Genomic DNA, 11,167 nt, shown 5'->3' with positions numbered 1-11,167 from the left:
TGCCCCTATTTCTCTTTTTTTTAAAAAACACTTTTCCTTTTTATTCTAGTAACAACTCTAAGGGCTAGGCAAATGGGGTTATATATCTTTCCATGGTTCACACAGCCACGTGTCTAAGGCCAGGTCTTCTCGACTATAGCCCTGGCACTCAATCTACTATGCTACCTAGCTGCTCCACATTCAACATTTCTTTGCAATATATTAATATTCCATTACATTCATATAACACAATTTTTTTAGCCATTCTCCAGTTGATGGACATCAACTTTGTCTCCAATTCTTTGCTACAATTTTTCTAAGTGCTACTACAAATAATTTGTATTGAACTTTTTTTCCTCTATGATCTCCTAGGGGAATATGCATAGGAGTGAAATTTTGAGTCAAAGAATATGAAGCTAATTCCTGATTGCTTTCCAAAATGGTTAAACCAATTTATATCTTCACCAGAAGTGTGGCTGTCTTTCCACAACTCTCAATGTTGACTGTTCCCAATTTTTGTCATCTTTTCCGGTTTGCTCAGTCTGAAATAAAACCACAGAGTTCTCTTTACTTATGTTTTATTATAAGTGATTTGGAACAATTTTCACATGGTTGTTAATAGTTTGAAATTCTTCTTTTAAAAACCATTTTTTCATTTACTTTGACCACATTCAAATGGGAAAATGACTATTGACACTGTATTTTGTGTTAGTATCTTCTATATTTTGGATATCACACTCTTGTCAGAGATAATTGATGCAAAGATTTTTTTCTAATGGATTGCTTTCCTTCTTATCCTAATTATACCAATTCTGTTTCTACCTCAGTAGTTGAAATTCTCTTTGTGATTGCCTCTTTCCCTTTTTGCTTAAAAATTCTCCCTCTAGCCATACCTGTGAAGATACCTGGTCTAGTTCCTTTATACATTTTTATGGATATGATCTTTTATATTCAAGTCCTATCCATTTTAACTTCATTATGGTATAGAGCAGTGTTGACAAAGTATTGGCATTTGTGCCAAGCCAGCACGTGGTGGGGGTGGCTAATCCATTCCCCTCTTACCAGCACCGAGGACATTTTCTACATGCATCAGGTTTAGAGTTTAATTATCTTCTCCCTTTCTCTCCCCATTAGAGTGTGAGCTTTTTGAGGGTAGGAACAATTTTTTCCTTTCTTAACATTCCCAGTGCTTAAAGGCATGGTGACTGACACATAATAGGTGATTTATGTTTGTTGACTGAACCATCCATGTGTAGTCTATTCCACCTATCTACTTTTTCTTTTTTTTTTAACTAAATACCAAATCATTTTAATGATTATTGTTTTGTGGTATAATTTGAGCTCTAGGAGTACTGTTCTTCTGGGATGCAGCCAAGTGGCATAGAGAAGAGAGTTATGGTACCAGAGTGAAGGAGACCTAGGTTCAAAATCAGCTGCAGATATGTACTAGCTGCATAACCTTGGCAAGTCACTTAAATTCCTCAGTTTCTTCATCTGCAAAATGGGAATAATAATAGCACCTACCTCCCAGGGTTATTGTTACAATCAAATGAGACAATGATTACAAAGCATTTAGCACAGTGTCCATCATATAGTAAGCACCATATAAATATTAGCTATTATCATTATTTTTACTTTTTTCATCATTCCACTTGATTTTTTTTTACTTTTCCTCCCCCAAATGACATTTGTTAATATTTTTCCTAACTCTATAAAATATTCTCTTTAATTTAATTTAAGTTTAATTTGCAGCACTAAGCCTATAAATTAATATAGGTAGCATAAACTTTTTTTTCTATTGAAGCAGCTTAGCCATACACTCTAAATATTCCTCCAGTTATTAAGGCCTCATTTATTTCTTTTAAGAATATTTTATAATAGTATCTATACTGCTCCTGAGTGTTCCTTGTTATACTAATTTTCAGCTATTTTAAATATTTTGTAGCCTTTTGAATAGGACTACCCTTTCTATTATTTCTTCCTTGTTATTGCTATGTAAAAAATGCTACTGATTTGTGGAGGTTTATTTTGTAACTTTATTAAAACTAAAAGGAGGGAGGGAAAAACCCAGTATAAAGACCATGAGCTATCTGGTCATGTATACTGTGAATTTAAACCATAGGGCATCACTTTTAATGAAGAATTACCTGGTTTAGCAATATCCGATTATTTCTGTTGATGCACCGATATACCTGGACCTTAACTCTTAGCAAATTAAGTGGTAAAGTTTTGACATTTTTGCAGCTTGTTCCTCTCTTCTCTAAGTCATTCTACCTTCTTTCAACCAGGACCCTGAAACACAACTGAGTTAAGTCCTGACCTTGTCCTAACTGAAGCCTCTTGTTCCTCTTCAAAATAAGAGGGGTAATGTGGGAGAGAGAACGGAGGCAAAAAAAAATCCTAGAATCATCATGTTGTTGTCCAGTCATTTCAGTTGTGTCCAACTCTTCTTGATCCCATTTGGCTTTTGCTTTTTTTTTGCAAAGATACTGCAGTGGTTAGCCATTTTCTTCTCCAGCTCATTTTACAGATTGCGAAACTGAGGCAAACAGGATTAAGTGACTTGCTCAGGGTCACATAGCTAATAAGTGTCTGAAGTCAGTTTTGAGTTCAGATGTTCTTGACACCAGCCCCAGAACTTCCCCATCTAGCTGCCCCTGCAAATGCAATATAATTGTCCTTAAAACCAATGAATGTTCTTGAAAACTAAACTAAGAACCTGGGGTCCAAGCATGGATGCAAGTGGTGATACATGAATGTATGCAGACACATCTATACTGGGGCTTCCTTTGACCTATTCCACTTTTCCTTTGACTGAGGCTCAAAATCTGGCTCTGTGCAAATAATGGAAGGTAAACATTACTTAAAAAAAAAGAAAAAGAAAAAGATATTCTCTGATTTGGATTCCAAAACCAGATGTGAAAGGCTCTTGGCCAGAAATGAAGTACATTAAATACAAATGTAAATTCCCCACCATATCAGATATGCCTATCAAGCCACACATATTCCAGCTTGTAGCAAGTCTGACACAGAAAGAAGAGTAGTAAAGGAGCTCAGTAATCCATAATCAATAAAATCCAAGAAGGAAGGCAGTAAACATACTTAAGGCCTCTGATGACCATCCACAAGAGAACAAATCAAATAGACTCTATGGTTCCTAATGCAAGAAAGTTAACAAGACTTCAGAGGTATTGCTGTGATAGGATGGGACTCTTGGACTTCATATAGAAGATGGTTCTTGAGCTACATCTTAAAGAAACTGAAGGAGTAAGGCGGGAATGCATTGCAGGAATGTGGCATGGAGTAGGAAATGGAATGTCATGTGTAAGGAATAGAGTTTGGCCGGTTTGGCTAGAAGGCAGAACTAAGGACGAAGAGTAATAGTTCATTGGGGCTGGAAAATAAAGTTGGAGCCAGATCATGAAGGGTTATAGAAGCTAGACTCAGGAGTTTTTATTCATCCTAGAAGCAAGAGGGAACCACTATAATTGGCTGAATCAGGAGTGTCATGGCCACTATCAAGCTTCATCCTTCAGGAAAATCTCTCTGGCTGCAGTGTAGAAGACTGATTACACTAGACTTGGAGCTCCTGGAGAGGAGGATTGTCTTTAGCCTTTTTTTGCATCCTCAGTATCTAGCACAAAGCCTGATCCATAGTAGATGTTAAATAAATTCCTTGTAATTGATCTGAAGATGAACTACAGTGGGAAAAAAGGAAGGAACAAAGGAAACAATTTATTATTATTATTATTTATTAAGCACTATGCATCCATCATCTCATTTGATCCTCACAACAGCCTTGGGAGATAGGTGCTATTTTATCTCCATTTTACAATTGAAGAAACTGAGGTAGACAGGTTAACTGACTTGCTCAGGATCACATAGCAAGCTAGTATCTGAGGCCAGTCTTGAATTTGGGCCTTCCTGACTCCAGACCCAAAACTCTATCCTATACTTCACAAGGAGGGAAAGACTTGATGCAAAGAGACCAATCAGGAGGCCATTGCAAATAATTCAAATGTAGAATAATGGACATATCCCCGGACTGGATGCATTAAAATCCTTCCTCTGAATTTGGAAATAGGTTTTGATCAACGACACATGATAAAACCAGTGTAAATGTGCGTTGGCTATGGGGGGGGGGAGGTGCGGGGGGTGAAGGGGAAAGTAGGAGCATGAATCATGTAACCATGTTAAAACGAATATTAATAAATGTTTTAAAAAAATAAAAGTAAAATCCTTCCTCTGTCACTTACTAGATTCCACAAGTCATTTAGCCTCTCAAAATCCTTTTTCCCATCTGTAGAATGGTGAAATGTCTATCCTGCTGCATCCCACAAGGTCATTGTGAGCCTCAAATGAGTTAATGGTGTTTTACGTGCTTTGTGTCCTGCACTGAAGGACTGTGACTATGTAAGTGATCAGAAATAAGCTCAGAGCCTGGAATCTGCCTGTAAATATTGAATAAAGAGTATCTCACGATGCGCTGCTAAACAAAACCCTCTGTACTCTTTCTCACTTCAGTTTAATGCATTTTGTGTTTCTCTTGCCAGTTACCCATAGCTGAGTAATGAAGGGAGGCAGATGGCATTTTAGATTGACAGCAGCTACAAACAAAGATTTGTTTGACACCAACTGAGTTCCCCAAGGCTCTGGTTTTGACTCATCTTTCCATTTTCCCATTTACTGCATTCTTATATAATATCACAAGCTGTACCCAGACCCAGAGTATATTTGATCTACTCAAGGAATGGGTCCCCCTGTACCCTCTTCCTTTGTCCGCTTCTCCATGATATAGCAATTCAGTTCAGTGTCTGGACAGCACCAACAGCTGCTAGCTCTTGCAGTCTTTTGGTCAGGTCCATCAGCATGATATGGATGAACTTCTGGTCCTCCATTCACCATTCGTGACTTTGTACCACTAATCATGGCATTCCTTCCTCTTCCCATCCAGAAACCTTAGCCCTCGTTTCCTCACAGTCAAGCCTTTCCCTGCTAAGTCTTCATCGTAACTAACATCACCGTGTCCTCTTGCAAAAATCCTTATCCAAGTCATGGAAGTTTGCTCTCCAACATCATTAGTTTTCACTTTTCCAAATTTAAATAATTCTTTCCTATAAAATTTTCCTATAAAAACCAGCACCCACTTACATTACCCTTTCTTTACGTCCCACTCTGACGGTATTTGTTTCTATGCCTCCCATCATTCTTCACAATCTCTTCTGCTGTGAAGGTGATGGAGGCATGGAAAAGCATCCTCTGAAACTTCTGCCCCTTTACCTGATGGGCACTAAACATGGATCAGCTGCAACGTGATAAAACTCGCCTGTCATTTCACTAAGTGAAACAGAACTTCATGAGACATACCCTTGCCTCAAGACAAAGGCAAGCCTCAAGGAGTCAAACATCCCAGAGAGATGCGGCTTCAAACAGGAGCCAGAGATGCATTATCTCCTGTGAGAGAGAAGTCAAGCATTTTGCCAAGTACTCACACTAGAATTTCTGACTACACTTCACACTCTCACAAGAGGCAGCGTGGAATAAGGGATAACATACTGAACTTGGAGTCAGGAGCAGCTGAGATTACTGTCAGCTTCAGATACTTATTAGCTGTGTGACTTCGGGGTACAATTAAACCACTATGTGCTTCAGTTTCTTCTTCTATAAAATGGGGAGCATCTACATTGTAGGGTTATGAGATTCGAGTGAAAATAATAACAGCTGGTGTTTACATAGCCCTTTAAGGAAAGGACCTTGTATGTGTTATCTCATTTGATTCTCACAACAACTCTGGAAGGTAGGTGCTATTATCACCCCCATTTTACAGATGAGAAAACTGAGGCAGATGGAGGTTGTGCTTTGCTCAGGGTCCCGCAGCTAGTAAGTGTCTGAAGTCATATTTAAGTTCCGGTTTCCCTAACTCCAGACCCAGTGTTCTATCTATTAAAGCACCTAGCTGCCTATCAGAAAACATGTAAGCAAAGTCTACAAGGTAAATTAAGTAAATATACCTTCTTATTATTGTTGTTATTATTATTATTTTGGCTTGGGCAATCAATTCAGATAATCCCAATATTCAGATAATCCCAAGAAATTAAGTAAATATACCTTCTTACTGTTATTGTATTATTATTTTGGCTTGGGCAATCAGTTCAGATAATCCCAATATTCAAATAATCCCAATAAATTAAGTAAATATACCTCCTTCTTACTATTATTGTTATTATTATTATTTTGGTTTGGGCAATTGGTTCAGATAATCCCAATATTCAGGACTATATATTAGAAGGGGCATAGGATACAGTCAGAAAATCTGGCTTTGATTCCAGCTCTGTCACTTATTGGCTATGTGACCTCGGGCAAGTTACCCTCAGCTTCCTCAGGGTAAATGAGAAGGGGTTGAGCAAGATGATCTCCAAGATCATTTTTCAGTCCCAACATTATATAATTTCCTTCTATTTTAAACTATGCATTCAGGACTTTGTGCTAACAGAAGAAAATACATTGCGACTCAAGTGTATTAATGTGACAATAATTTGCCAAGGACGAACACAGTAATTCAATCAGCTTCAAAAGAAAGCATCAAAGAAAGGTGCCTAGCAGATGGAAGAGAGTATTCAGATGGGGAGAGAATTGGGTTGGTTTTCAATCCAGGCACATAATAATTCTCTATCTCTCTTCAATTGTTTTAGGGAATGCTGTCGATTTTTTGGAGACAATGGCTTGACTGTGAAGGTGTTTTTTACCAAGGCAGCACCCTTTGGCGTTCTTTGGACACTCACAAACTACCTATACTTACATGCAATAAAGAAAATAAATACTACAGATGTATCCGTGTTGTTCTGCTGCAACAAAGCCTTTGTATTCTTGCTTTCGTGGATCGTTCTCAGGGACAGGTTCATGGGAGTGAGGGTAAGTTCATCATTTTCTGTCTCCCTCCCTTATTTGTCAGTGTCAGCCAAAACCTACCAACCACCTTGCATAGCTCCCATGGCCGGACCATGAGCATGGGCTACTAACCACTTTTTCTGTTAAGAATGAAAGACAAAGAATAGAATGCCTGGATTGCCTTGCAAACTTCTTCGCTTGCAAACCATATAGACAAGCATGTCATTTCAAGCATTTCACCCATTAAGTGCTGACTGTGCCCAGCACTGTACCAGTGCCAGGCAGGGAACAATTGTCACCATTATTGCTCATTTACCTACTTACAGGCGCTGGCTGACCCCACGTGTAACAAGATCAATGCCCTGCAAGGCTATTGATCAACCTTGACCTATTCATTTTTGATTAGGAATCATTGGACTATGGCTCCCTGAAAACCAACCCTTTTTGCAATTACTTTGAGACCTTTTAAGCTCATTTTCCATGTAACTTGCATTACATTTGCAGGTCCTGAGAGGTGTCAGACAATTCCCCCAAAGGTGGTTATCTTTGTGGAAGTCTGTTTCTGACCCTCCACCTTCCCATTCCCCCCACCAAACCCAATGAAGAAATCAAGTCCCTAAAATAATTGTATATTCTCATAGGCAGGGCTCCAAAAAGCACATATAAAACTGATCTTTGGCAAAAATTCTAAAAAATGGTTATATGAAATATAATTAGGGTGCAGTTAAGTATCAGCAGAAATGGAGATCTTTTGATGTGAAAAAGACTAGGTATTTTATGGGATGAAAGTTTGAAAACAATCAACAATGTGAGGTAGCACCCCCCACCCACCCCCAAAAACTAATTCAAGCATAGTATACATTGCTGGATATATTGTGCCCCAGTTGCTTTTTATTAGTCAGATGACATCGGGAATATTTTGTTCATTTATGAGCAACATTAACAAACTGGACCATATCCCGAGTTGATCATGAAGAGTGTGAGGAGACTTGATAAAAATGTCTTATGAACTTTGGCTGAATTAATTAGGGATGTAGAAGCTAGAAAAGAGAAGACTTGGGGGAAACATGAGAGCTCTCTCCAGACATTTGAAGGACTGAGGTATTAGAGATCATGCTTAGCCCCAAGAGTTAAAACTAAGATAAGGGACTCAACCTTTTTTGTGTCATCAGCATTTTGTGTGTTGGTCTGTTACTCCTTATAATAATAATAAATAAGCATTTATATGGCTCTTTAAGGTTTTTAGGTTCTTTACAAAGCACTGTACATATCTTATCTCATTTGATCCTTACAGCAACTCTGTGAGAGAGGTGCTATTATTATCCCCATTTTACAATGGAGGAGACTAAGCCTGAGACTAAGAGAGGTTTTACAGGGTCACACAAAGTCCAACTACTGCTAGAAATATCGGAGGCAGTAAGCTCTGTTTTTCCTGACTCTGATGCTCTTAGCCACTTTGCCCAATGGGACACCTAGCTCTTAATTTTTGATGCATATAATAAGATATACATGATTACTAAGGAAATCAATTACACTGAAATGTAATTATCAAAATATTTCAAAAGATCACAATCCCCAAATTAAGGACCCCTAAACTAAGATTAAGAGATAGAAATTATAAGGAGGTAAATCCAGGCTTAATATAGAGGAAACTTTATTAGCAGTTAGAGCTATCCAAAATTAGAACCAGCCACCTCCTAAATTCACTGTGACATTAGGTCTTCATGAAGAGGCTCAAAAGCCAGCTGTTAAAAATGACATAGAGGGGAATCCCGAATGAGGAGTTGGACTGAATTCCCTCTAAGGTCCTTTATAAATTTAAGAATCCAAGATTTTAATCTTAAGATCCTTTATATCTTCTCTCAGTAGAAAAGACAGTACTATAGACTTTCTGGTGGACGTGAGAATTGGTTAGGTTACTACATATTGTTCTCTAGTAATGTGGCATAAAATATCATTGCTTCATCCCAAGCAAAAATTGGGGTGGGGGGGCTGAAAGAGAGTAAAAGAGTCAGAGAAAGGGAGACAGAGAGGCAAAGACACAGATTGACAGAGACTGCGAGATAGAGAGACAGAGACAGACAGAGTGAAACAAAGACAAAGATAAAGACAAAGACAGACACACAGAGAGAGAGAGACAGAGAGACAGAGAGGCAGAGAGACAGAGACAGAGAGAGACAGAGAGAGACAGAGACAGAGACAGAGAGAGACAGAGACAAAGAGAGACAGAGACAGAGAGACAGAGACAGAGAGACAGAGACAGAGAGACAGAGACAGAGAGACAGAGAGAGATGCAGTGAGTTCCCTTGTCTGGGAATCTGACCCAGCTGCACTACTTAGTACCTATCAGCTGCTGACTGAATTTTCACACTCTTCATATTAGTATTCATATTAGTATTACTACACTACACTCAATCTATTCTATAGTTATTGCAGAATTCCCACTGGTCACAGCTGGCATTCTGAGTAGTTAAGAGATTACTAATGGGCAACGAGTGACCTTGAAGCAACTCCTAAGGAAATAACCCTGGAAAGACCAACTGCAAGCCCTGTACTGCCCTTCTCTCCTGGTACTCTGAACAAATTACATCACTCTAATCAGTGATTCACACCCACCTGGTTATGCTAACCGCAGTGGGGACATGAGTCAACCACTGTGTGGTATTTTTAGCCTTCAGTGGGGGGAAAATTTGTTTTTAATCCACAATATGTGAAGAGACTTGATGTTAATTTTGGAATTTAAGCTTACCCCCAGTGCTTCTATACAGAAAGCTTTTAAAAGACTTGTTAATATACAAGACATGCCAGCAAAAGATGTGTACACTTAAAATTTGTAATCCATCCAACTGCCTAACTTGATACTGAAGTCTTATAAGCTGATGTTGTTGTCAGGGACATTTATTTTTCAAGGCTTGTCTTAAGGTATCTACTAAAAAAGCCCATTGACCATTCTAATACCGCTTAGGTACTGAGCAGAGGGGGCCCAAGGAAATTCAGAATGTGTCTGAATCTGAGTAAGTGTCTCTTTTTAGATAATTAGTGAAAGCAATACCTCATTTTATAAAGGGGGAGACTGAGTTTGAGGGAGATTCAAGGATTATAGACTTAGAGCCAGAAGGAATCTTTGGGGTCATGGATTCTTACTTCATCCATTTTGGAGGTAAGAAAACTGAAGCATAGAAAATTAGGTGGCCCCATCGCTAGTAAGGGTCTGAGGCAAGATTTGAATAAGGTCTTCCCAACTCCAAGTCTATCATTTCATCCACAATTCTGTATATTATCTGCCTTAATAAAGGTCCCAATGATTCAAATTCAGTTGAATTCAAAGACCAAAGGTGCTAACTAGCATACCATGGGGCCTGTGAAGTAATTTGTCTTAAGTTATATTAGTAAGAGTTTGAATCAGAATTCCTGGGCTCCTGACTCCAGGACCAAGTCCAGTGGGCTTCCCATCATACTATGACTGCCTATTTTCTTATTATAAAGAAAACAGAAGCTAACTCTATACGTAAACATAAAATGACAATCTTCCAAAATTGTTGGGGATAAAAGGATAGTAGGAAAGGAGGGAAAGGGAAACACACACACACACACACACACACACACACACACACACACACACACACAAATATCTGTTCCAGTGTAGTATTTCCTCTTATTTTTCTTCTTGCTATTTCTATAAATGAGTGAAGGATTTTTTTCCAGCCCATACTAGACTAGAATATGGAGTTTCTGTAATAGCCAATGCCTGCCAGTAATGGCTGTGTTTTAGCAGTGTGTCAGGGGACCATGAAACTAAACTAACCGATGATGATCTCCAGCTCGGCCATTGGTAGTAAGGACCTTTATCACTATCCACTGTGACACATAGGGCAAGCTATCTCTATGGTTTCCACCACTGCTGGTAAAGCATTTCTGTCTAGGTCATAGGGAGGAAGGAAAGGAAAGAAATAAGCGTTTATATAGTACCTTCTCTGGGCTATATATGTACAAGGCACAGCATAGTCAGAGGAAAGGCACAAGCAAAAAACAGAAGGTACCCATGACCATAGTTAATGAGTTGCAAGTCTGCTGGGTTTTTTTTCTCCAAAGGATATTTGGTCTAAAAATTAAATCCAGAACTGTGCCTTATGCTTCTGACAGACTTAACAAGCAAGTGGGAACCTCTCAGTGTTGGCAGCAAAGTTATCTAAGTAAGCTAATGATTTGCATTTTTCTCATCATGGCATTTCAGAAAACTGAGGTAAACTGCTCTTACTTCCCACTCCTTCCCTGCCCCCCAAGAATACTGACCACACAA

General features: G+C 38.7%; 1 protein-coding gene across 2 annotated transcripts in view; it reads left to right on the top strand.

The window, feature by feature from the left end:
* SLC35F3 (solute carrier family 35 member F3) overlaps positions 1-11,167 on the top strand; it is a 503,654-nt gene that overhangs the window by 468,484 nt on the left and 24,003 nt on the right. For both annotated transcript variants that reach the window (XM_044672361.1, XM_044672362.1), the window contains one exon: positions 6,672-6,891. In XM_044672361.1, the coding sequence (XP_044528296.1) occupies positions 6,672-6,891 (220 nt within the window). The remainder of the gene's footprint in view (positions 1-6,671; positions 6,892-11,167) is intronic.

The sequence above is a fragment of the Gracilinanus agilis genome, chromosome 4 (assembly GCF_016433145.1).
Source record: "Gracilinanus agilis isolate LMUSP501 chromosome 4, AgileGrace, whole genome shotgun sequence".
Classification (NCBI taxonomy): domain Eukaryota; kingdom Metazoa; phylum Chordata; class Mammalia; order Didelphimorphia; family Didelphidae; genus Gracilinanus; species Gracilinanus agilis.
The sequence above is the reverse complement of the archived record's forward strand: the minus strand, read 5'-3'. Positions and strand labels throughout refer to the sequence as shown.